We start from the raw sequence: 27,103 nt of genomic DNA, 5'->3' as shown, positions 1-27,103 counted from the left end.
CTAGGAAAGCTATGATAAATACCAGACAGGAGGTCAAGACACGCCAGGGCATTTCTGCTCTCCACCCGCTTCTTGCCACTGATTGTATATGAGTGGCTGTGGAAGGGCAGAAGAGATTTATAACCACAAAACATACCGCAAGAGGGAAGATGGAGGATGAAAGATAATTTCAGAATAGGAACAATATGAATTCCCATAGCACCACAAACGTAGGAAATTCAACAAGACATTTTCAGATATCAGCTCATTCACTCACTCCAACTCTAAGCTAGGAGCTATGGTAGAATCAGAGGTAAATGCCAAATTAATCTGGACCCTTTGAAGTTTTTATAATCTAGTATAGCAGAAGACTAAATGGAAATAAACACAATAACGGACAGCACGTGGTACCTAGGTGGTACACAGAGGAGCCCGAGCAATGCAAGGGGGAGAGCGGAAGAAACCCCTTCTTGCTGAAGTCATTACAGAGGCTCTGGGGAGAGAGCAACATCATCTTAGCCATATTAATTCCACAGTTTTTCAATACTTGTCTCTATACTGCCAGGCACTATGTTACCCTCTGAGAAAAGAGTAGGGGAACAAGACAGGATTTATAGAGTCCATAATCTAACAAATGAGACAGACACGGAAAAAAACAGAATGCAAGGCATTTTTAAATGCTTAACAGGAGACACTGTTTCGCTGAGTAACTGAGGGTGAAGTGAGTATGCTAGACAAAGGAGAGAGCGGCAGGGGAAAGGACAAGAACATTCCAAAAAAGGATCAGCCTGCTACAACAGCGTGGGACATTCAGATTCTACAAATGGGACAAGTGAAAGGGGACAAGATGAGGCTGAATAAGCAGATCCAGAAGAACCCAACGTACTGGGATTATCTCCACCCAGGTTAGGCCAGTTAGGAGACAACCAGATTACTCATGGTGAGAGTCATCACCATGTCTCACCATGTGGTGGCTAAAGGTACTACTCGTGACCGTGATCAGTATCATCCTCCACATCCTAATGTTCATGGATGGTTACCTCTGGGCCAGATATTTCACTTAAGTGTAGAACAATTTTAAGAGGATGACTTCTGTCCCCATATTAAAGCCACAAAAGAGTAAACTGGTTAAGCCATTCACCATGATCAGAAAGCTGGAGGAGCAACTGAGAATAGATTCCAAGAGACCAGAAGACTGACTGGGTGTGGCTAATAAGCGAGAGGGAAAGGCAATCATAACCTCCCTCTGGGTTTCTGGCTTGAGAAATCGGGTGGATGCTGCTGGCATTTCCTGAGATAAAGATCTCTGGACCACAAGCAGACTTGTGGGGAAGGATGTCATCTGGGGACATGTTGAGTTTAAGTACTTGTGAGACATTCAAGGGAAAGGAGGACTTGGTTACATGCAATGGTCTCAGAGGAAAGATCCAGGCTGCAGAAAAAAATGGGGATTCGTCTACTTAGCAGAGTGGTCAAGATCACCCAGGTAAAGGGTAAAAGAAGAAGAGGAGAGAGCCTTGTTGGAAGTACTGGCTAGATTTCCTGGAGTGGAGAAAGGGCCCTTGAAGAATGACCCAATACAGACAGATACAGAAGTGTACCCAGAGCTCCCATAAGCCCAGATAAGGGAGCAGAGAAAGCAAAGGCTGCAGACACGGCAATCAGCCAGGAGGCCAGCACAGCCATCCCAGCATGACAACAAGGGTCTGATGGGAAGTGATGGGGAGGGCAAGGAAAGGAGACAGGCTGCACAGGGAGAATCAGCAGCATGCTGTGATGTCAATAGATTTGGACAATGAAAGGAAGTAAGGAATCCATGATTCCATCCAACATGTAAAGCTTGGATATGGCACTACCATTCATTAAGATAGGGAAGTCACAAGGCTGATATCAAGGTTTACTCGGGGGGACAGTTATGGAAAGGCAAGGAAAGAATCCAGACTTAAGTGGCAGAACATTCTGCAAAGCACACCAGATATTGTGAATGATAAACCGTGCAGTGCCAAATCCCAGGTTAACTCTAATTACTAATCCAGCAGAACCATGACTTTAAAGCAAACCCTAAGGGATTTGGGACTCCATTTCTACAACCATGAAATGGGAAGAACAATGCCACATCTCACTGGCAGAAATATTTATGAGAGTAGACTTATTAATATAATCCCTTAAGGTAGGTAGTACAGTTTGGTTTAAGACAGACTGAGATTAGATAGTGCTACAAATTGAGTAGCTGTATTGTTAGGTATGTTAGGTATTGATTGAAGCTTAGGGCTCTTCCTTTCTCTCAATTAAGAAGGCATCCCTCACTAATTTATACTACACGGGGGAAGGGCTGCAGATCTAAAGGGGGGTGGGAGGACAGACTCACCAGCACAGTAATAATAAAGGACAGTGCCTCCCAACTGATGCAAAAGAGGAATGAGGTCAAAGGCCTGGCCCCAGAAACTTTGCTGTTTCTCCAGTTTCGTGCACTGTGACCCAGAAAAGACATTCTCAGTATTTATGTTTCGCTACTGGCAAAGGATCTCTCTTCCTCTTTTCTTGGTAAACAGATACTTGCCCTGGATGCAGTAAATTTTATATACAGTAGTAAAGAGTAAAGAATAGGAGGCTGGGGGCAGAGGAGGAGAGGGAGAGGGGAAGTCAGGCTCAACTTCAAAGCTTCTTGCAATTTAAGGCCACAGGTAACAGTTAAGTGAGACAGAAAACACATTCTTTCTATTAGGAAGATGGTGAAAATGAAAAACAAAACTTCTCTCTAAAGCAAGTTATTAAATTAAGAAGTCAGAAGTACTCAGAAGAATTTAAACGAGTTTTGCATTAACCAAAACACAGAAGGCGGTGCCTCTCAGCTTCCTCCTTGTGACTGTGTCAAACTCCTTGACTTAATATTTTACACACGTCGAACTTGATTTTACCTTTCACCTAACTTGCTTTTACTTTTTTATTTTGGGGGTTACACTTTCCTTCATTTTATGAACTTCCATTTGTCTATTCCTAATCTATAAAACAACCCTGATAAACCTTTTTTTTTTTTTTTTTTTTTTTTGGCGGTACGCGGGCCTCTCACCGCCGTGGCCCCTCCCATTGCGGAGCACAGGCTCCGGACGCGCAGGCCCAGCGGCCGTGGCTCACGGGCCCAGCCGCTCCGCGGCACGTGGGAACCTCCCGGACCGGGGCACGAACCTGCGTCCCCTGCATCAGCACGCGGACTCTCAACCACTACGCCACCAGGGAAGCCCCCCTGATAAACCTTTTGATTAAACATTCTAAAGCAGTGCTACTGAAAGTAGTCAGTCCCCAAACTGTTATCCATCAGCAAGATAATGGGCTCATGCCAGAATTAAGTCAACTACTGTTTACTTCAGCTAGATAGGTTTTGGTTGTTGTTCCTCGGTTTTGTTTTTTCAACAATAAAGACATTCCTGATGAAGGGGGTAGTGTATTGATTTATAGTCTGGTACAAGCTCCCTACCATAACGCCCACCATTAGCAAATAGTGCACGGACCTGCCCCAGTCCATGGACCACACTGAGTAGCACTGCTCCAGAGCAACATTCCTATGACACAAACTATAACTTCTCATTGCCTGGTAGTTTAGGTGATAGATATTTTCCTTCAACGCAAGAGAACTCTCCAACACAGCTCCAATAAGTGGAGCATTCCCTGATCCCCTGCCTGATTTGTGTAGAGACACAAGTGTCCACAGTAACATTTAACTATGTAAGGGGTAGGTGATGGTCTAAGAAATCAGTTCTGCAGACATCCCAGCCACAGGGTCTTCCCACAAGATCATGCTGCCTCCTAGTCTGATGCTGTGCAACAACAAACAAAAATACCACAATTATATACCGTATTCTTATTTCTAAATGACAGGGTTAAAGCATGACAAATGTTACAGCTTAAGAATGTTTTCACATCTTTCACAACAAAATACACTCCAAAATTGGAGTTCTCCTTGCTTTAACTTGTTTCTTTTTCTGCAAAGAATGTGCCAACGTGAGAAACCAAATTACAACAAAATATACTACTTCATGATTCTGTTTGCCCATTTACCCAAAATATTGCTCAGGAATTAGAGGACAATATGAGCAGGGCAGCCATGAAGGATGAGAAGAAAGGAGCCAGAATTTGAAAGGATAAGTACCTATCAGACTGGGGTCTCAGTGAGCAGAGAGGGGGAGAAATGAAAAGTGCCCCTCATCTCTGTGGTAATGAAACAACGCCCAAACATCAGTTGGAGCTCAGCCAAGCTACCTAAGCAAGATACCATTAAAATTACCTCCATGTGCTGAACTGTTCCAAAGATGCTTGTCTGGAACTTAAGCAAAGAGAGGTTACGCAGAGATACCACACTACCTATCAATCTTGACACCCTAAGTGGAGAGTCTCATTCAAACAGCACACAGACTCCCATGTACTACAAAAACTACACCATGGAAATAAAAAATAACAGATTTGGAAGAAATTTTGGAGATTTTGGAGAGTCTCTGGCTCCTTGCTACTAAAAACGTGGTCAGTGGACCAGAAGCATGGGCATCAGAAATGGACAATATCAGGTACCACTCCAGACTTGCAGTAACAATCTGATTTTATCATGACCCCCAGTGATTTGTAGGCACATCAAAGTTTGAGAAGCACTGCTCTGGTTCACTGGTTCTCAACCCAGCTGCATATCAGAATCACCCCTGGAACTTTTAGAAAAATACTGATGCCCAGGCCCCAGGCTGGGGAGCCCGGGACCCAGCACCTTATAAAACATACTGATCCAGTCCTAGTCCCTTGTTTTATGGATATAGATGAGGAACTGAGACTCAGAAAAGTTAGATGGTTTACCAAGATCACAGGAAGTTAGTGGCTGAAATAGGAGTCGATCTAAAAAATATTTAGGATTGTGCTGCCCATAAAAAAAAGTGGAAGAAACTGTAAAGTTACCAATAAATCAAGCTAATTTTAAAGATCTAAGGTTTCATTTTGGTATATACTTTTTTATACTTTTAAACCTTTAAATGAAACCAAAACATACTTATGTTTATTTTACGTATTACCCCTTGAACCTTGACCAGTTTTTTTCGAAGCTGAGGGTGGCAGCGGGCATAATTCTCCATCAGCCACAACACCATTGGTGGAGACACAGTGAAGACTCAGCTTTCAGTTTCTGCCTAGGTCACAGTGGCAGGATTGTGGGTGACTCTTTTTCTTTCTTTATTTCTAAAATCTCTTTAATGTGAATATACTATTTTTTTAGGAAAAAAAAAAAGAAGAAAGAAAAATAAAGAAAAAAAAAAGCATTCCAAAACCACCTTTTAAAGATCTCAATTTAACTTAGATCAAAGAGTCCAAAAACAAGGACAATTGCTGTGTTCTGGTAAAAGCGTCCAAAAGTACAGAAGTGATACTTGGCATACCTAAGACAAAAAACTTCTGCCACGGGCTTCCCTGGTGGCGCAGTGGTTGAGAGTCCGCCTGCCGATGCACGGGAGATGGGTTCGTGTCCCGGTCCGGGAAGATCCCACATGCCGCAGAGCTGCTGGGCCCGTGAGCCATGGCCGCTGAGCCTGCACATCCAGAGCCTATGCTCCGCAACGGGAGAGGCCACAACAGTGAGAGGCCCGAGTACCGCAAAAAACAAAAACAAAAACAACAAAAAAAAACTTCTGCCACAACTGCTGACCCTTTTGGTGTTGATGTCATTACATTTAAAATGCCCATAAATCAGCACTAGATACATGGGGGTGAGGTGGGAGGTATGGGTGGAGTGAAGGAAATTAAAAGCTGTGGTCAGACTTGAAAAAAATACCCTATAAAGCAACGTATGTTTCTGACAGTTGAGACAGACTGCATGACAGACAGCAAAACCACATTTCCGCATGGTTTTTTTTTTTTTTTTTTTCCTGAGATGGATCTGTGGCTTTATGCCACCAAGCAGTATTTTGGTTTACCAAAATGTACTCTATGGCCTTTTTAATTTCATGTTTACTTAACTTTCCTTACTATCACTGTTGTTCTCACTCAACTACAGCAGCTTAAGACAAGTGTCTTAAAGGAGGAAAAAGTTTAAAATACAGAATATGCCTCACATTAGGAAAAAAAGAAAATTAACCACACACATGTAATTCACATTGACTAAAGCATCCGTTGTAATTTTGGTATATAGCTCATACATAATGGACAATGGGAGTAATTATTGAAATACAGTAGTTTCTCAAGACAATTACAGACTCAGCCTCGTGTTTACATAAAATTTCTCAACACAAAAAGGATAAAGACTCACTGACCTATTCACAGTTGTTGGCCAAATGATAGAAAATAAAAAGCAACAGAAGAAAAGAATGACTGGAGCAGAATTTCCATAGCTGATGAATAATTTAAAGGATTCTGTACCTATTTTTAATGTCAAAAAAAACGTTAAAAGGAAAAAAGCCAAAATCAGATAATTTGCAAACTCCCACTATTATAGCTATATAAAGGTAATGGCAGTAATCAAGCAAAATGATGAAGAAAATCTCTCTCATACACTGACACAAAGGTCAAACACCTTCCTTAAAATGGTAAGTTCCTAAAACCACTGACCACAAAGGGCTGCCTGGCAAAGTCCACTGTGGTCTGGGTATAGAATTAAGGCACAAATACAAATCTTGCTGAAAAAGAATACCTGAAGTTCTTGGTAAGAAAACAGATTTGGCAGGAGATGAAGGGAAGGTGCTGACATGAAGGCAAGGGAGAAGCAACAAACTCCCTGTCCTTCCCTCTTCTTCCTTGTATCACTCTTCCTCCTCCCTAGGCACCTCATCCCCTAGCACAATCAAGACCAAGTTTCCCCTCCAAGGTCTCTTTTTCTATTAATGGTACCTTGATTCTGAGAGTCTGCAGAGGTCAATGTTTTAGGCCTTTCTCTGTTCATTTCCACACCCCTCATTCAATGAACTGCGGGGGTCACTTGGGTTCCTCCTTTCCAGTACATGTCACCTCTTCAACCCAGCCTCTCTCCTTCATGTGCCTCTCCACTCAAATCATTTCAACCACCATTTACTGAACATTTGCTGCCAGGCCCCATGCTACTTGCTGAGAATAGAGCAAATAAGCAAAACCGACACAGTCCCTGCCCTACTGTCTTCCCTGTGCTTTCCCTCAATAGCCCATGTAACAGAACCAGCATTTAAGGCCTTCCATAATGCTTCCCAAACCCACCACCTCAACCATTCTCTCCTCTATCAACCAACCAAGCTGGAAATGGTAACCACCACCTGAACATGGACAACACTTTCCTGTCTCTGTGCCTTCCACTTGGAATCCTCCCCTTTCCTTTCTTCCTGCCGAAGCGACCTCCTCTGAGGTCTCACTAAAATGTCCCTACATCCTCTGTAACAGGATTCTTAATCACTTCCAAGCCAGAAACACTTCCTCCTCTTCTGCCTATGTCACTAGTGTGCCATCACCACACACTGCCATGTACTGTTCACACTGGTCCAAATGCCATTAAAAGATTAGAATCCATGGAGGCAAGAGTTCTACCTCCCCTAACTCCCTAACCCTCAAAGCACCCTGCACAAAGTCTGAGGTCAATTAGCATTTGCTGAATGAACGATTATAAGCCACCATAGCCTTTGCCTTCCATCTGAGGTATCCAACACTACCAACTCCTAACCATGCAACTCTCCCAGTGAAGGAAGAATAAACAACCTCATGAGGATTCAGTTCTTTTTCAGGTTTAAGTCTTTAGGTTATAATCTGAATCTCTGTAGGTCTAGTTCTAAATATTTCAATTTGAGAAGCTAAAAATTTCAATTTAGAAAGTTTATTTTTTGCACGAGCTTCAAACAAACAAACAAAAATGACAAATGCATGCAACCAAACTGTAAAATCAAATATCAAAGAAAAAGTGGAATTTATAAATCTTGGGAAGTTGGCATGAATACCATCTCACAATACAAATCCAACAAAGATCTTACCAAATTTTTTTCTATATACATCCCAAACTGATGCAAAATATCCTAAATTCTTGCTTAGATTTTAAGAAAATCCTATTGGCTATGCTTAGATCTCGTTAAAGTATGTCCTAACAATGGGTCTCCTTCCTAAGGTCAGCCATATCAAGCATTTGCAAGTGAGCTGCTGTTTAAAAAGGTTGTTGTACATAAATGTACTATGTCTGACCCAGTCTCCCAAATCTGAAACCTCAAAAATGTAAACAATTCTTAAAAAAAATTTTGAAGGCTTACAAGGAAGTAGAGCTGTCATCTCCACATTCCTGGAACCTACATAAAGGAGAAAGTTTAAGGACACTCTGGAATAGCGCAGGACACAATTTTTCCATTAAAAAGCCCAAACAGGCACTCTGTCTTCCCCAACTTGGCCAAAAATTGCTTTAAGCAAGTAACTGTGGAAATGCCACCATGTTTTTTATTGGCCACTTTAGGTGAACTATAATATTTTTTGAGGTTAACCAAGGTAGACATACTTAGAGGTAATAAGCCAAACTCCCAAACAGTTCTACATCCTCCCCAAAATCAAAAGCCTTTAGAACAGTCACCCACATTCATAGCACCACACAATGGAATATGCAAAGGGAAAAATTAAGCCCAAATAAAACATGTTCATTGAACAGTGCCCAAATATTCAAAAATATAGTAAACCCATGTGAGTAGACTCCCAGGCTACTTAGAAAACTCAAGACTCCATTTTGTTTATCACAATGTGGTCAGGACTAGACAAACACAAGCACAATGCACTTTGACCTAATCAAGAAGCTAAGTGAAAGAGCAGAAGGACGATTTGGTAGCAAGATCTGCCCTCGTTTTTCAGCTGGGGTAGATCAGGCCAAGGTGTTATGCTGAATTCTCAGGTGGCCCAGTCTATCCTATCTTGGTAATAACCCAACAGGTATCTCAGAGAATGGCTGAAATACTGGGACTGTTCAGCATGGACAAAGGAAGGCTAATGAAGGACAACACTTTTGAAAAACTGTTACCTAGAAAGGAACTAAGAAGTAAGACTGGGACTTCCCTGGCAGTCCAGTGGTTAAGACTTCGCCCTTCCAATGCAGGGGATGCAGGTTCAATCCCTGGTCAGGGAGCTAAGATCCCACATGCCTCACCGCCAAAAAACCAAGACATAGAACAGAAGCAGTATTGTAACAAATTCCAGAAAAACTTAAAAAATGGTCCACATCAAAAAAACTTTAAAAAAAAAAAAAAGAATTAAGACTAATTCTGGGACCCTCAATGGGTAGCCAAGACAAATGGGCCTCACTTAAAACAAGAAATTTCCAATGAAAAAGATGATTACAGAAGACCATGTAACACCCTCATTCTGAATCTGAAATAAGAACCCACCACCAACAACCCTACTTTGCTAATCATCATGAGAACAGCATAAGAAAACGTGAAAATACAAGTACGGTTCGACAGGTTCTCTCAAAATTATGTAATTAACTAGAGAAGCCAGGCAAGGCTGATGCTTGGCCTCTACCCATTAGATGCCAGTAGCACCTCTGAGTTGTGACAACCAGAGATATCTGCAGATACTGTCAAATGTCCTTGGGAGAAAGGAACTGCCCTGTTTGACACCACTGCTCTAGAGAAATAGTTCCCAAACTCCTCCATTTGGGTCCAGGTTTCCTCACTGGATCAATGAGTGCTTATGAACGCTTCTCCCACAGAAGAAGGCATATAATTTTGCATATTAAGTTCAAGGACTTTGTGGATACTTTAAAACCCAGCCAAGGACCCCCCATCTGGACCTCCATTCATCTGGAGATGAATCCCATCCTAAATTTTAAAACTGCCCAACTAGCCAGCTCAAGGGCCTGTGGCAGAACTGCAATGAGAACTCCTAACCTCAGACTGCCTATCGAGGCCATGGTTACTCTTCCTAAGAGTCCTGCCTAAGAGCTCAGAAACAAAGCTTATACACTGGTGGTTGACACTCCACTACAGGAAATGCAGTGCTATGAAAAATTAAACCATCCCTTCAGCTGCTCCAGCGTTTCCTCTCTTAAGTTCCAAAGATTGTTTCAGATGCCAGAAATACAGGAGTAACACAACACATTCTTCTCTTTTGGAGCTTATACCTTAGCGATGGATCTCTACTATGATCTCCACTGATCTCTACTATGTCCTTGATTCATCAAAGGTCAAGATTATACATTTCCCCCTTCTTTTATTTAATTACAGTTAACTTATTATAAACCAAGTTGAAAAGTCCAAACGTTCTCTAAGTAAAGGACAATGTGAGAAACCCAAGGACTTAAGATCCCCGCAGTGTCATCAGGGCAAACCTTAGCTAAAGAAACTGACATCGGCACTGGATTCTGGAAGGGTAACTAATCCCAGGAGCTAATTACACGACAGGTAATAAACTACTACATATACACCCTCCCTTAACACTTTGGGAGAAAATTACTGGATCACATTATAATTCATGTTATTTCAGAAGTTGTACGATTAAGTTTTCTAACACTATACATGCCAAATGAAAAGCATAAAAACTAATCACTTTAAAGCAGCACTGGAATTATATTATATACATATAAAATACATATAATTTTGGGGAATTCCCTGGTGGTCCAGTGGTTAGGACTCAGCGCTTTCACTGCCGGAGCCAGGTTCTATCCCTAGTCAGGGAACTAAGATCCCGACAACCGCGGCGTGAACAAAAAAAAAAAAAAACCTCTGAAAACAGGCGTTAAAAGGGACTTTCTGAGACTAAAAAGAAGTCTCACTTCTGTTCACTGGGTCATAGAAAATAACCAAAACCAAATGGTCATTTTAGACCAAAGGAACTAAAAGAGATCTCAGTGTTCACTTACACTCCAATTTTAAGCTGAGAAAAGTACAGTCCTGAGAAGTTAAGGTACTCAGCAATAACACACAACTGGTTACTGGCAAGGTCAGAACTAGAATCTGAATCTCCTGACTCAATCAAGTACTTTGGGGGAAGTAGTAGAGTATTCCAAACACAGCATTTGAAATGTCTGGAGAATTGACAGAAATATCTATCATACCAGTGATCTGAAATTGAGCCAAACCCAGGATCTATTTTACTGGTTGGCTGATCTCAAGAACTTATTTAATTTCTATGTGTCTCAGCCTCTTCATATACAAAATGGAAATAATAATATACAGTAATAACCTCATAAGGTTATTGTGAGAATAAGGAAAATATTATCTGCACAGCAAGCTCTCTAAAATCACGTACTGTTATGATTACTACTCTTGTAACGACACGGTACCATCTCCACCAATAAAAAACTAAGATATATTCAAAGTTCCTTGTCCCTTGAGAAGAACCAGAAGCCTGCATTTTTACTGATTTGGAAAGAAGTTAGCTAAACACACCACAGTATGGCTAAGATCAATATCTCCCCACACTCACTCAAACCACATGTACACAGACCTATTAATAGTAAAAGAATTCTTCAGATACACAGTGACTAGTGATAGAGTGATGTCCAAACTGAATTTTAAATTCAGTTAGGAAAGATTCATGTTTTCATCTTTAAGAAGGCAAATTCCACATGCTAAAACACATATATTCTACTCTAACTAGCCTAACTCACTCCTGAAAAGCAAACCGAGCTCAGCTGCTTTTACTTTGTCTTTCCACTTGTCATTTTTCCACAGATTTAACAAGTAGGCACCATAGGCCTAACGAGGCTTGGAAGCTCAGCGTTTGTTATCCTACAACCACAATATGCCCTTAAAAATATTAAACGGCGCATATTCTTGGCTAGCTCGATCTGAATGCAGGGATTCCCTCACTCACCAAATATTTCATGACCACCTACTGTGTGACAGGCAGTTCTCAGCACTGGGGACACAGCAGCGAACAATAAACACCCCTGTTCCCACGGAGCCTTACCTTCTAGTGGGAGAGAGCAGACTGGCAAGAAACAAGTTCACATCTAGTGTTTGCACAGTATACTTTAGGAATGCAAAAACAGCCAGTTTCATTAAGCGCTCTGCTCAGAGTGGATCCAGGCTCTGTATTTTAATTTGTGATCCCAAGCCTCCCTTTCGGCGTGGCCTGGACTCTGGAAGGATAGCAGGGAGGAGAGGGAGGCTCTGTGCTCGCACACAAACACACAGATCAGGTCTCTAGCTAGAGTGACACTCTAACACTTCTTGGACGGCCGGTAGCGTCCCCATCGTCTCGTGTTGCATGCAGCCGAGGACATCCCAGAAACAGGCGCACTATTTGCTGATTGGAAACAGCGCGGTCAGTGAAGGGAGCCCTGGAAGTGAAGTCAAGAAACCTACTGTTTCCTTTTCTGCCAACATCTCTCGCTGTGCCACCTCGGGTGTCCGCTGACCCGCGTGAACCCTGGTCTCCCCGCCCGCAGGCTGATCCTCCTGTACCGTGACACTGGGCTAGTCTCTTAAGCCCTTAAGCCTTGGTGTCATCTGTTCAAGGAGGGCAGTGGAATGACACTGCTTGGCAAACTGTCGGGTACTCCACTGACAGAAGCTATTTAAATAAATACATGGATCCAAGCTTGCTACTTGCTTTACAGGAACATCAGAAAGATTAAGGAGAACATATAAAGCGCCTTAAGCTCTCTGTAAAGAAAGGGTGTTACAGGGTACTAGTGCTCATAATTTCTACAATTCTTTCCAGTTATATTTCCTTGCATGTTCAAATTCTTTAACCAAAATAACCCACAGACCTTCAGAAGCAGAATACATATGTAGAAAATAAGAACAGAATCCTAATTAGAATAATAACAATCAAGTGAAATAAGCTTGCTAGGAAATCAGAAAGTCAATATCCATCTTCCTTGCCTCAGCCTCTCATGCCTAAGCTGCCGGGGCTGAGACGCAGCGGGCTGGCCAGGTTTTATGTGGAGCCCAGTAGAGCAGCCAGCCTTTCTCTCCATCCATCACAGAAACTCCCTCCACAATACAACCGTGAAGTATTTGTGGGCAAAATCCTCAAAAATGATGACAAAGTGACCCATGCACCAGACGGCAGAGGACCTCAGAGGTGTCTGGGGGTATTTTTCTTCCGCTTCTTTGACAAACCAGCTATGAAAACCCACACCTTCCCTTTGTCCCCCTGGACGGAGTACTGTCACACACGGCAGCTCTCTGAGGAAAGGTGGGCTCAGTGGTAGAGAAACAGCAAAAGCTTGGCATAAATGCTGGGTCAAGGCCAACGAAAACAGAGAGTGCATACAGATTTGTGTTGATGAATGCCAGCTAAATCCCTCTTTACAGATAGAAAGCAGCTACCACTGACAGCTGTTGCTGAGGCAGAGTCAAAACAACTCTAATTTTCGCTTCTGACTTAAAACTTCTCAGGCCCGTCCCCTTTAGAGTGAGTAATTTGGTGAGCTCTGTTTGCAGTGAACTTCCTCTGAACAAGTCAAGTCCTAAGTCTCGCAACCCATCCTTATCAGTATAAATACTCAGTTGCCCACGCCTACACGTGCTGCCTCCAGCTTTTCTCCCACAGCCCAGCTCACAAAACTGATCGTAACTTAGCCACAGGACCACTGGATCCGCCACCGCAGCTAAAGAGCTAGAGTTTTTTAAGAGGAGGTGTGGGGAGGGATCAAGGGAAAATACCTTCTAAAAATCACATCCCTTTCACCGGCTCTGCAGCCATCAAATATATTACTGTCCTGGAGTGTTAAGCCAGTCTATCCAGTCATGTCAAATAAAAATGTTCTCACTAAAAACAAACACAAACTACTTCTCAATACACATTTGAAACACTTAGTTCCCAACTGACTTTATCTATTCTATAGTACAAAAAGAAAAAGAAAAAAAAAAAAAAAGAAGTAAAATTCCAGGAAAGACAAAACGAAGAATGTGAGAACAATGGGCCAGTGCCTGCACCATCTCGGCTTCACCGAGGCTGGAACTGCACCTAAAAAGATGCATCTTATCCTTCAGTCCACTAGGCCAACCCGGCTCAAAATGATATTATTCAGGATATACAGAATTTTGCCCAGCAAATAAAATAAGCTAAACAAAAATAAGCAATATCCAGTAGGGATTAAGGGGCAGTGAGAAAGGAAATATCCCTTTGTTTGAATGCTGCAAAGAAAGTCTTTTAACAGTATAAGCAAAACATTTGCCTTCATTTAAAAGTTTGAGTTGTGTGCAATTTCCTGCATCTAAGAACCTCTTTCTGAACTACAAAGAGGCCACAAAACATCACATTTTCCCCTCCCAGCTTCCCCCTTCAAAAACCCGCAAGACGGTGATTAACAAACAGCCCGTTGTCTTCAGGCACAGTTTTAAAAGCCACAAGGAAAAGATAAAAGTTAAATGGAAAAGCAAGTTTGTAAACAAATGAGAAATAGGTTACCCAAGGAGGGAAGTAAACTCATCTTGAAAAACAAGCAGCTCTCCTCGCCCCATTTGTGGGAGACTCCAAGTGAAAGCGACCCTCGTCCTCTTACCCACTGAAAGCAGTATGGATGGAGAGTCCTAGGCCAAGCCTTCTGGCCCTGACTCTAGGCAGAGCTGCAGGGGTCTGGGTATAAGCCTGAAGCTCAGTGGCTCAAGGACAAACCCAAGCACTAGCCCAGCCTCTCAGGGGCTCTCCACTCCAGAAATGAGCTGGGGCCTGAATCTCCATCCCAGGGCAGACCCATCTCCCAGCAAACACCCTCCCAGGCAAATTCATCTGAAGTCCTGAATCCACTACCTAATAACTGTATCACCTTGCGCAGATCTGATTCTGTTTAATCATCCTTTGATGGGACATAATCCCTTTCTTAGGATCTTTGTGAGAATTAAAGAATTTTGGCAATGGGCCCAGATCAGTGGTAAGCACAACCCAGATACGTAATAAACATTTACATCCACTGAAAGGAAATTCCAATTCCACTCAACAAACACTGCTTTAGGTGAAAAATCTTCAGGTATTCTATAAAACCTCAGAAAGAAAATTAAGAACCCAGCATGCAAGAAGAGAAAAAGGGGAAACCCATGTGATCCAGAAAATGCTAATTATGCGCATGCCCTGACAGGTTAAACTTCCTCCTCCAGATCCGCTTCTCTTGAAGGTCCTGTGACATGTAAAATGACAGCTCCATGGGTCCCGCCCAAGCCACTGCCCCTTGGTGTCAACTGTCCTAATGCTAGAACCTCCGTTTTGGAAAAAAATTAATTAAAATCTACATATATCTAGACTTACAAAATAGGACTTAAGTTGGCCCTCATCCCAAAATGTTCAAATCAGAGAGGCAGGGGAAAATTTACCACCAATAACCTCCATTTGGTTAATTACAGAATACTATTGAAGGATAAGTAATCTTAAATTAGAAAGGGTGGCTTTAAACCTTAATGAAAAACAAATAAAAACACAACCCCCTCCCCATGCTCTAATTGTATCTGGAGTTTTTTGCACAATCATCAAGATTTCACTTGTAATCTCTCTTTGAGAATTTCCAGTCCAGCAGTGTCCACCACTGTTCAGCCCCTCTAGATTATTATTTCCTAGTTTTATACAGCAAAAGAAAGTTCTGTCAGCAAAATTTTCACTGGTTTATTAGTTACTTTCAGCTAGAACTTTCCACCTTCGATAATTCACTTTCATCATCACAGAAGAGTTCAATCACATCCATTCCTGAAAAAAATAGTCGCTGCCTAAGAATACAAGTCACCTTTTTGCCTATATTCTCAAACACCTACTCCTCCATATCCAAGCATATACAATCTAAGACAAGAGATGTGTAAGAAATTAGTAATGCTCCAAAAAAAAGTTTTCTTATGAGAAATCTGGTCTAAACACAACTCTAAACAAATTGACTTCCACTGCAAGCACTGTCCCCAAATAAATTTACTGTACCCTAGAATCAAGTACACTCAAGGCTGGAATGCCATGCCAGTCGTATATTACTTCAACCTCAATAAATCTCTTTTTACTCTCCAAATCCTCGGCTGCTTTCTAAAATAGTTCACGAAAGAGCACCAACCTAATTAACAACAGCTTCCTCTGCAACTGTGGCCTTGATTTCACTTATTTACACATTAACTGGAGCCTCCTTTTGGCCAATCCAGTCTATTCTCTGTACCACGCCGAGCCTTTTATCTGCCCTGGACAGCATTTTCTCCAGCAGATGAAGTAGATGCCGATTGATTTGCTGTCGAGCATGGTAAATTAATAGCAACAAATTGCTGAGGGCCCCTCTCACTGCTCCACCATGCTTCGGCAGTTTTGCTTTATTTGCTCCATGATGGGCAGCAGTCGGCCTCTTCAAGTCAATTTCTTCTTAACAACCTGCAATACTTTTCAATGGTGAAAATAGAGCTGTTCCTTGTAAGTCAGAAATCAATATCCTATTGCCCTTAGAAAATGCTAAACAAGCAGTATTGGCAATCCACTTGGTACTAGAGGGTATCAGATATAATGCAAATCCATACTGCTTCCCTCCTTGTAGTTATTACAGTTTGCTAAAAGGTTCCTAATGTCATTTATCATCATTTACCATCGACCAGAGAGGCCATGATTATGATATCCTGTCAGTTGGCAAGGCCCTTTCATTTCTATTCAATTAATATTTTAGCAGCACTCAAATGGTTGTGGCCCAAGTCTCATAATAAAATTTACATGGCTTGTAGTGAAACAGGAGTTCTCTTGCTCTGATTTGAAAAAAATAATAATTGTATACATACACTTATAGGTCGAATTTACATACCCATTGTTCCTAATCTACATCCAATATTCACTTTTTAAAGTGGTAACTGCCGCTGCCAGATTAAATCAAATTAAATCAGGGCAGTCTTCTTTAATTACAGCATTACGAGTGAAGGATGGGAACAAGCAGCACTTAGCAATGTTATCAACTGCATGCATCACCCTGTTCTGCCCACGGTCACTGACCCATTTAGAAGCCACACTGTATTTATAAAGAACAATCAGCAGAGGGGAAAAAAAAAAAAAAAGTAACAACTAAACCACGGGCCACCTGTCCCATCCAAAACAAAAAACAAAAAAACCCAACTTAGGGAAATCCTTAAGGAATAAAGGCCAATGTTCTTTCATTTTAAAAAATTCCATTATGAAGATATCACAATGAAACACGTGCCATTTCTAACCATGTCCCATTTGTCATCTTCACTTTCATGCTAGAACTTAAGACAGTGGCAAAGCATTAATTCACTTTATAGTCTAGAACACTCCACTTTAACCTTTCTGGGTTTTTTCCCAGCTTTATCTGCTCAGCTCTATCGATCCTACTAAAGATTACCAGAAATTATATTCATATTTTATGCTCTAATTCCATGTCATGTCACTGAGTTCCCCTTTAAAAAAAAAATCAACTAATTCTACCAGACTAATGCTATTTACTCAGTTACCAAAATTTAAATTAATTATGTTCTCAAACATAATTGTTAAAAATTGGCAACATTATGCAGGCTTAATTAAGATTAAATCCAATTTACTGAATGTACTTTAATTGGTACTAATTACATTAGCTTTCATTTCAGAATGACAAATTCCCCATAGGTTTCACTTTATAGTCCTCTAACAGAACCAGCACAGGGTGACTGACAACGAGTATCATACAGAAAGGGGAGGGACCATAATACTGGACCCCCCCCCCAGCCTGCTTGTCACTGCTCTGTGCTTCTGTCCTTTTATCAATTTGCTAAGTCACAGAGTCATGACTCCATCACAGCCATCATTTTCTGTTCCAATGAAAAATTTCTCTAAAAATAAATACTCTGTGGCAGGCAGCAGCCAAGAACAGAAGCATTAACCAAAAAATACACAAAGGTTTCAAATATCAGGGCCACCAATTACTAGGGTACTTCCAAGGACTCCGGGGACTCCTACTCTTGAACCCTTCAGAGACACAAATCTAATAAGTGAATAAGCCTAACCTGATCTTGAGAACTAGGCCCAATTATGCTGCAGGGCAACTTCCCTGCATTATTGCTGCTTTCCATTATGAGGGTATCCAGCAAGTGCATCTGGAAGAGAGGCCAAGAGGAACCAAGGCTGTCTGCCTAGGAAAACAAATAAAGACAGATATGCCTCTGTGCTTAAGGGGGGAAAGAAAGAAAATATAATAAGTAGGTGGTTTGCAGGGCTGTCTGTATTTCATAATGTGATAAACTGCCCTCAGGATTCTTGATATGATTGAATTTAAAAGCAAGAGAAAAAAAGGGAAAATGTACTCCATTCTCAATTTCAAACGGATGGCATTTGAGGCCAGCTGGACAAGAAGATGACAGAATTACAGAAGTATAAAATGTGTAAAATTAAGGGATCTCACATACCGCCCCCTGCCCCCTAAAAGAAAGCTCTGTGTCTCTGAGAACTGCAAACAGTATAAAGAGATCTGGAAACTAAGTGGTTATGGTAAATAATAAGATGCAGGAAAAGGAATAAAGGGACATTAATCATCTGGTCCAATCTTTAAAAAGACACTAATTAGTATTAGGTGGTGGATGAAGACAAAAAAAAAAAAACAGACAAGACATGTACAAGATCCAGACCTAAAATGACATGTATTGAGGATAATTAACAAACAATATCTCTCGTGCAATTTATTCCTATAAGGTAGAACTAAGGGGAGCCCATCCATAAGCTTGATGGATTTTGTTTAAGCAGGAGGTATTTACATTACTTATCTGAACAGAAATGGCAAGGATGCCAAAATAAGAATTTTAACATGCGGCCAATGATACTATAATGTTAATACTGACATAACCAAATAGCACAGGAAGTAAAAAAAGTATCCGAAATAAAGTCCTCAGTGTGACGACTCCTTTTTTTTGTTTTTCCAACTTTTTGTTTTCAAATACTGTCTGATCGCTTTTCCTGTCTAATTGTCATCTTCTAAAGATCTGCGTATGTTTCGGGTATGTGATAATTAACCATATCCAAAAAGGAATCCATAAGTAGTAAGAGCCTAATAATATGTGATCATTTCATATTTTTTAAACTTAGAAGGTAATGACATCCACCATGAGTATAAATAAGAGATGAAAAGCACTAAGTTTTCCCTCATCTTCTCCCAGCAGGTAAACACATAAACACAACTATTCTGAAATGGTTGATAAGACAGATCTGAAGCACTTTCACTAGATGACTAAAAATAAATGCCTCCTAGAGGGATTATTATTGCCAAACAATATTTATACATATATGCTGTTTCTCTTTCTAGGAAACTTAAACCAAACCATTTTATTCAGTCAGTCTCCTGCAAAAAAAAAGTCTGGTTCAGTCATACCTCTCAACGCTTTCTGACTAATCATTATCTTTTTTCTTTCTTTCTTTCTTTTTTTTCCTTTGGGCTGAAATAACTGCTAGATTTCAAGACCCAAGATCCAGTGTTGAACCTTATCACATCCTCCTATCAGGCTCATGTACTCTGTACAAATTCTGGAAGGAACAGTTACAGTTCCTGGTAAAACCCAAGTAAGTAGCCTCAGGGGACCAGTACAAGGAATTTACATCAATTTCTTTTGTAGCTCCACAGATTTCATTTTGATCCTCCCAGCTCACCCTCTATCCATTCTTTCACACCAATCCAAGGAAAGCTCCACACAATTTACAATTTTACTTCTTAATATTTTCCAAAAAAGCTTTCGTAAGACAAGTTTGCAATGCCCAAAATACGTAAATTCTTTCAAAAGAAAAAAACATATTTTAAAACTTTAGCATCCTGCTTTTGAAAGTGTACAAAGTTTAATATGCATTCAGACACTTTATATCACATTCTTAAATGATTAAAATGAGGATAATATGCAAAAAAGATGGGGAACCACACCTGAAAAAATAGCGTTCTCTCCAGTACATGGTCTTGTAAAATACAGGTGGCCACAAAAAATGTGCAGAATAAAACTGAAAAACATACAATTTCCTTTCTAAAGTGCACAGTATTACTGACTGTCATTTAAAATGCTTATAAAGAAATGATAGCTTACCTGCTTGTGCATTTCTATATTCAACCCATAGGACATCTCATAATACTGTCAAAGAAGGAAAAGCAATTAATCTCATGCTTTTCATCAAACAATCTCCCTAGTTTGTTCAAAAAGTCCCCAAGCAAACATAAAAGCCTCACCTAAACCAAAATATCCATCCTATTAATGCTGCTACATCAGGAAGAACACTCTACCGCTATCTTTAGCCTAATAAACTAGAAGCCACTTTAACACACAGAAACTAAGACAATAACTCACAAAACTAAGAAAATCAAGTTCAAACATAGCATTCTTAACATCTCCAGTGGTCTTTATACATCACAAGCAGATGACTCACGAAGGTCTGATGAAAATTTGGTACCCTATGGACTCCAATTCCTAGGCACAGCGGGCAAATAAATAACAAAAACAATGTGTCTCATACAAATGCTGATGCTTCGACAAGAACTGTTCAAAAAGGTGATGCTACTTCAGAGTTCCGTTTCTCATTTTTAGCATACTGTTCATGTTCATACATTCAAAGGAAAAAGGCTTGATAGGAAATGAATGAGTTACTCTGGAGCCTTTATGAACAAACATAAGAATACACTTGGTAATACTTCTGAAAAAGCAGATCTGAATGTTTTAAACATATAGTATAACTAGCATTACAGAAATTCTGGCAGAACAAATCGGTTATACAGCAGACTACAACACTCCTCAAACCAATGTAACACTATAGAAATTGAAAACACACAAATACACACACTAGGAACATACAGAGCGGCAGGAGGAGGAGGGAGGGAAAATTTGAAAAGATGTCTGGTGTCTTTTCTTACCCATCATTCTTTAAAAGAAATAAAATACATTCAAATTTTAACAGTTTACTGAAAAATTATCTGGTTAAAACTGTTTGGAGCAAGAGCAATAAAACAACAAAGAAAACTACTAGCACAAAAACATTTTGCCTGTGACTAAACAAAATGTCAATCAGGTTGTTGTTTTTTCTATCTGTAAAAACAAAGCACAGAAAATTATACCCCATGCAGCTAAAGTTTTTGAAAATTCAAATCAAAGCTGGTTGTCAGAGGCAAGTTATAACATCCTGGAATTACAGGTTGCTAATGGTCACATTCCCACAAGTTTAACTGCACTAGCACTGTGACTGTGCTCTATCCTGCAGCCTGTAGCAATCTGAACGTATTCTTGCTTTTGGTAGCCCAAACTAATAGGCACTTTGAATCTGTGATACAGTTTTCTTACCATCACATAATGCCGCTGCATCTCTGTCTTCTCACTGGCAAGTTTCTCACATTCCAGCTTCAGGCTGTTCAAGAAATAAGGAAATCTAAGTACAACGCAGATCTTGACTTACATCTTTCAAATACACACTCCCTCCTCTAAATCATCACCTACAAAATGCCAAATCAACTATCTTAAATACCACCCTCATTACTGAAAAACAGGCAGGAGAGAAAAGGGTGAGTGGAACCAGCCTGGGCTTGCCCTTTCAACAAGGATCAAATGTGGGGTTTTTGTTTGTTTTAAGAAAAAACCCTCTAGCCAATTTAACTCCATAATCTCATCCAGAAATGAATATTCACTAAATTCACTTAAGAACGAGGAAATAAACATCAATAATGCCTACATCTCCAAACACTAATAAGTCCCCCAAACTGTCACAAGGGAGTTTTTTTCTTTAATGTTCCACGAAGAGATTAATAAAAATATGCATCAAGCATGTCTTGTGAACGATGTCTTATTTTTTTCCCTCCAAAACACAGAGACAAGTTGAATACCACCATCCAGGGGCAAGGCGTGAATGGGGTTCAGTGCCTTGTTTTGGTTCCAGCATTTATGAAGTAAGAATTACACGTCATTGAAAATCCAGCGAAAGAAAAATATTTCAAAGGCACTCTAAGGTCTAATGATTGTCTCTTAAGACGAAAACATCTTTTCAGCACAAAAGCAATGAAATCGCCTACTTGGCGACTTCCCACGGCTCTGGGCTCTTGGTATTTCAGCGGAAGGGCAGAAAGAAGTAACAAGGAATCAAGCCCGCTGTAATTAATAAAGAACCAAGGAAGTCAAAAGGCCCCAGAACCTTCCCAACCTTCCATTCTCCTGGCCCCAATAAATCAATATCGAAAGTTTGGCCTCAGCTTTTTCCAAGTCTCCCCAGTTTCGATTGCTCGGCCTTTTTTTTTTTTTTTTTTAATTTACAGGAAAAGGAGGAAACGCTTAATTTCTTTACACCTGCCCGAGGAAAAGAGGCCTTGACTTGCCCTTTCTGCCCACGATAATACCTTTGTGGTGGCCAAAAAAAAAAAAAAAAAAAAAAAGGAGGGGGGCTGTGTGTGTATGTGGGGGGAAGACAAGAGCTAAGCAAATAGGAGGATCAGCTAAAGTCAATATCGTTACCTGTGGTATTGAGCCTGTAAAAACTGAAACTCTTCCTTAATCCGATCACAGGACTCGGAAATTGTAAATTTAAAGGGTTGAGCAGGCTGATGCGGTGCCTAAAGAACAACAATAAAATATTTGATTAGCCCACAGCACAGGCGAGGCGGAGAGATGGAGAGAAAACCACGCGGCGCTGGGGGAGGAGGAGGGGGGGTCATGGCGCAGGCAAGCAAAGAGCGATTAAAACTCTCCTCCCGCCCCCTCTCCCGGCCGCACAGCCCGGCGGAAGCCGCTTGAGGGCTAGCCCCGGGCCCCCGCGTCCCCGTGCCCGCCCCGGACGCCGCAAGTTCGAGACCCCGCTCCCCTCCCACGTCAACGGCGGGCGCCCAGGAGCCGGCGCGCCTCGCCCACCGTCTCTCCCCACCCGGAATCGAAACTGGCCCGTCGGGGGGACGCGCGCCATGGCGTCGGGCCGCGGACAGGTCGGGGGAGGGGGCACGGTTGGCCGGCTGGCTCGCTGATCCCCGGGGCCCGCGGCGCGAGGGGCCGGCGTCCCACACTCAGGAGCCGCCGCCGGACCCGCCGCGCCGCCGCCGAGGGCGCCCTCCCCGCCCCGGCACGGAGTCGCGCCTCCTCCATCGCTCGCCACCCCTCCTCCAGGAGTCGCGGCGCGGGGACGGCTAACGGCTCCGCGCGGCTTCCAGGGGCTTCAAAGACAACAATAAGAAAATGGCCACAACTCAATTGCTTCTCCGCACCCCCTCTCCGAAAGTGCCCCAGTGCCCGGGAGAAGTGGAGACGGAGGAGTGGCGGGCGACTCCCCGAGCGGGGCGCGGGGTTCGGGCCGACCTCCACGCCCCTCCGGCCAAAGACACAACTCGGCGCGCAGAAGGCGACGCGGAGAATCCCCCAGCGCCGGGCGAGCCAGCGCCCCCGCCGCCCGCACTCACCGGGTGTCTGGTCTGCGGGTACATCTTGCTCAGGTCGCGAATCATCCAAACCGATTTAGTTGGCTGCACTGGGCAGAGGCGCGCGGCTCATTGGCTTTAATGGCCCCGAGAAGGAGGAGGCGGAGGCGGCGGTGGCGGAGGCGGCCGGCCGGGTCCGAGGGGCGGCTCGGGCGGTCCCGGCCCCCGCCGGGTCTCGCGTGACGCGGGCGGCAGAAATGCGCGGCGGCGGCGGCGGTTGGGTGCGGGAAGCCGGGCCGCTCCGCATTCCCCGCGGGCGTCACTGGCCCGCCGCGGGCATTGTCCGGCGCGCGTCTCCCGCGGCAACGCTCCGACGTTCGCTCCGCCGAGGCGTGCCCGCCGAGCCCGGCGCCGCGGCCGCGCCGCTCACCCGGGCGGGGAGAGTGAGAGCTCCGCGCCCCAGCGCCCGCCGGCAGCGCCACCCGCTCGCTCGCTGGCTCGCTGGCTCGCTCGGCGTCCCACTCCAAACTTTTTTTATTTGCCTTTTAATTGGTTGTTATTCCTCCAAATGAATGATCTCTCTCTTCTTTCCTAAAAGCAAACACAAACTCCTTTGGTTCGGAAGAGGTCTCGGCGGTGCTTTTTGGTTTCTCTGGAGATTTTTTTTCACCTCACAGCAACGATCTTTTAAAAGGCACCTTTTAGCTTCTTTTACCACATCTCATTTCCTTATTTTTCTTCCTTCCTGTTTTCTCGTCTTTTTTTTAACCCCAAATTGAAGGGGATTATAAAAATAAAAGAGAGTGGAACGCTTGCGGCTTTTTTTTTTAATTCTCTCTCTTTTCAAACTCTGCGAACAGCACCTCAAAATAATATACAAGTGTGTGAGAGAGGGGAAAGAAAGCAGCCAACAGCTCAAACACCCGCTCAGAACAGCTCTAACAACACGCTCTGTGTAGGTGACTTCTTTGACCAAATTTAGCAGCGGCTAATCATTAACATTCTGATACATATTCACAACCGTCCGTGGAGGGACCGCGGAGCATCCCGGGAGATGTAGTCCACCCCCGGCGACCGCGGCTAAGGATTCGGCCAGATTGACTACAATCACCGGCCGGCCACGCGACCGCTCTGGGGCGATCTTCAAGCGTCCCGCCCACCCCGGCGCAGTAGGCGTCTCCAACAACCAATCAGAGATGGCTGAACATTAATCGCCGTTCTGTGTTACTGCCCATCATTTCATTGCTGACAAATGGCGAGCTAGCGGGGAGGAGCCGGCCGGGCTGGAACCCACGTGGGGGCCGGGCGTCGTCGGTGGCTCGGACCAATGAATGGAACAGGACAGGGTTAGCGGAGGCGGGGCGGAGATGGCCCGCCCAAGGCGGAGCTTCGCCTTGGCTGAAGTTCCTTAGCGCGAGCGTTCGAACCTGGGAAACATTTGTTCATCTGTCAATCAAAGTAACGTGGGCATGGGAGCAGCGGTGACTGCTGCTGCTGTTGCTGCTGCCCTGGCTGCATCTTCAGAACTGGGTGTTGGTGGCGATGGTGGCGGCAAAATAAAGGGCGGGGGGGGGGGGGGGGGGCGGTGAGACTAGAGGCTAGTCAGAAGACGTCCTTCCGAGTCTCGTCCTCCCAGACGCTCCCCTCCAACCCAAGCACCCTCGGCCCCTTGCTCCGGGCCGCGCCAGGAATGCGGACTAATTAGGGTCCAATGTCTCCTTAAAGAGACAAGCTCGGCCTTGTGTAACGCTGCGAAACCCCTGTTGAGACAAGAAAGGGAGGATCACGCCGATCCCACTTCGTTCGGTTCACATGAATTTTACGCGCCGCTGGAGCCGGCATAATTTTCCGTGTGAACGCGGATTCGGGCCCCTGTTCTTGTTTAGAGCCGGAGACTGAGCTGCGAGACGCTGACCCGGGTGAGGGGCGGGGACGCGGGGGTGGGGGTGGGGCGCCTCTCGGAGCCCAGAGGGGACAGTGATTGCAGTTTAACCCCGAAGCGGGACCGCCTCCCCCGAGCAACTCTGCATGGAAGCTCCCCTAGACGCTCTGACCCGGGGTCGCGGGGGCGTAACCTTGGAGTTTCGGGGTGGGGCTGGAGGCCCGGGGGGGCAGGGGTCTGAAACTTTGTCAAGAGAGCCACCTGCACCCCAGAGACTGTCAGTCGCTCCCTGCGAAAACAGTATCATCTAGGTGCTGGCCCCCCGCACAAGGAAGAAAACGGCCCTCCACGCCCCGAGATGCTCCCTCCCCCGTACAGTAGGACGAAGACCGCCCCTCATTTTCCCACGTTTTGGAGGAGCAAGTCGAGTTTGTCGCGGTTGAAACGGGCAGGAAGCCACGCGGGGCACGAGAGACGGCGGGTCGGCCACGGCGGGGGACTAGGGCTGGAAAGGTGGGGGCGGTCCGGGGGGCAGAGCCTGAGGGAGGGACATCCCTGTGGTAGTGGCTAAAGAGGTGAGAGGGGACTTGGTGGCAAGAAGGAATAGCCTGGGGCAGGCAGCATATCCACCCCTAGTCCTCGTCCAGCCGGGGGCAGCTCCCCAGTTTAAGGGGAAGCTGCACGGCTCGGCTCGCAACTTTCCTAGCTTGCCTCTCACCATTTTTTTGGGGGGGGGGATGGGGGAGCGGGCAGGAGGAATTCAGATAAAGTGGGGGCTTGGCTAACCTAATGGTCTGAGTTTTGGATGTGTATTTATGAGTGTCTTTTGCCTACTCTAACTTGAGACGTTAGCCGAGATGTCTCAGCATTCGTGGAAAACCCTTCTTAATGATATCCCTTGCCTCAGTGGACGAATCGAACAATGACTTACTGTACAGCCTAGCACATTCTATGGGCCTCTCTCTGTGCTGGGCACTTTGAAGGGCTGGTCCTAAGGACGGCTATGATGGTCTTCACCTTCCTCTAATTTGTTTATTAAAATCCTGGAACTGGAGTTCACAGAATGTTTCAATTCAGCATATATCTTCCCATCCATCCCCAAAATAAGAGAATGAAAGACTCCACGGGCAGTTTTCTGAACTTCCTCTGTCCAATACCTAGACACACATGGCTCTTTGGCACTTGAAATGTGGCCAGTCCAAAATGAGATGTGCTGTAAGTACACATACACACCGACTTTGAAGAGTGAGTACAAAAAAAGAAAAGTGAAATAGCTCAATAATTAATAATAATATCACGTTGAAATTCCAATATTTTGAATATAATTGGTTAGACAAAATATATTACTAAAATTAATTTTGTCTCTTTCTTTTTACCTTTTTAACCCAGATGCTAGAAAATTTTAAGTTACCTTATGTTGCTCACATATTTGCATTGGACTGCACTGTTTTGAAACATTCCCAGAAACCAAAAATTAGAAGACTTGGGCAATACAGTTTCTACACTAGGACAGTGAATCTTCTAAGAACACCAGCAACTATTCTAGGGTTGGCTATTTGCTCCCACTGGAGCTTTTCAATAGTTTGTTAAATTACCCACCGTGCCTCTGTAGGAGGTTCTATGTTACCCGTTCTGGACAGAATGTTAGCAAGTTCCATGAGAACAGGGACCTGGTTATGTTCACAGCCTCACTCCAAATGCCTAGAATGATGTCTGACACATACTTGGTGCTCAGTAAATATTTGTTGATGGCATTAATGAGTGAAAGCCATGCTGTGTCAATACAGAAAGCTTCAGCATCATTTGGGCCATATTTATGGAAATGCTATGCAGTTATTTCCCAGGACAGGGAATGAGAATCCTGATAATAGAACCTGAAGAGCTATTGAAAGGGTCAGTGGACAAAGGGGAAACTATGCTGTTAGGAAGTATCAAATACTTGTATTAGGGACCTTTCTTCCTAATCTCTCTTGACAGTTTGTGTCAACAGAGAGTGGTTGGAGAAATAAGGTTGTTTATTTTTTATTGAGTACAATTTTAAAATACAGCACTTGGAT

The 27,103-nt window shown here is 43.5% G+C and overlaps 1 protein-coding gene across 16 annotated transcripts in view; it reads right to left on the bottom strand.

Annotated features, from left to right (window-relative positions):
* Window positions 1–23,251, bottom strand: part of LOC307055167 (transducin-like enhancer protein 4) — a gene marked incomplete at both ends in the record, with an annotated part of 156,801 nt that extends 133,550 nt beyond the window's left edge. For 10 of the 16 annotated variants that reach the window (XM_079707149.1, XM_079707157.1, XM_079707158.1 and 7 more), the window contains 4 exons: window positions 19,875–19,919; window positions 21,117–21,180; window positions 22,275–22,372; window positions 23,207–23,251. In XM_079707149.1, coding sequence (XP_079563275.1) covers window positions 19,875–19,919; window positions 21,117–21,180; window positions 22,275–22,372; window positions 23,207–23,251 — 252 coding nt within the window. Of the gene's footprint in view, window positions 1–19,874; window positions 19,920–21,116; window positions 21,181–22,274; window positions 22,373–22,680; window positions 22,720–23,206 lie in introns of those variants that run through there. The other 6 variants (XM_079707159.1, XM_079707160.1, XM_079707164.1 and 3 more) reach the window with 2 other exon arrangements.
* Between the last annotated feature and the right edge of the window lie 3,852 nt (window positions 23,252–27,103).

The sequence above is a fragment of the Hyperoodon ampullatus genome (assembly GCF_949752795.1).
Source record: "Hyperoodon ampullatus genome assembly, chromosome: 6".
Lineage (NCBI taxonomy): Eukaryota > Metazoa > Chordata > Mammalia > Artiodactyla > Ziphiidae > Hyperoodon > Hyperoodon ampullatus.
This window is presented reverse-complemented; position numbering and strand designations above follow the sequence as displayed.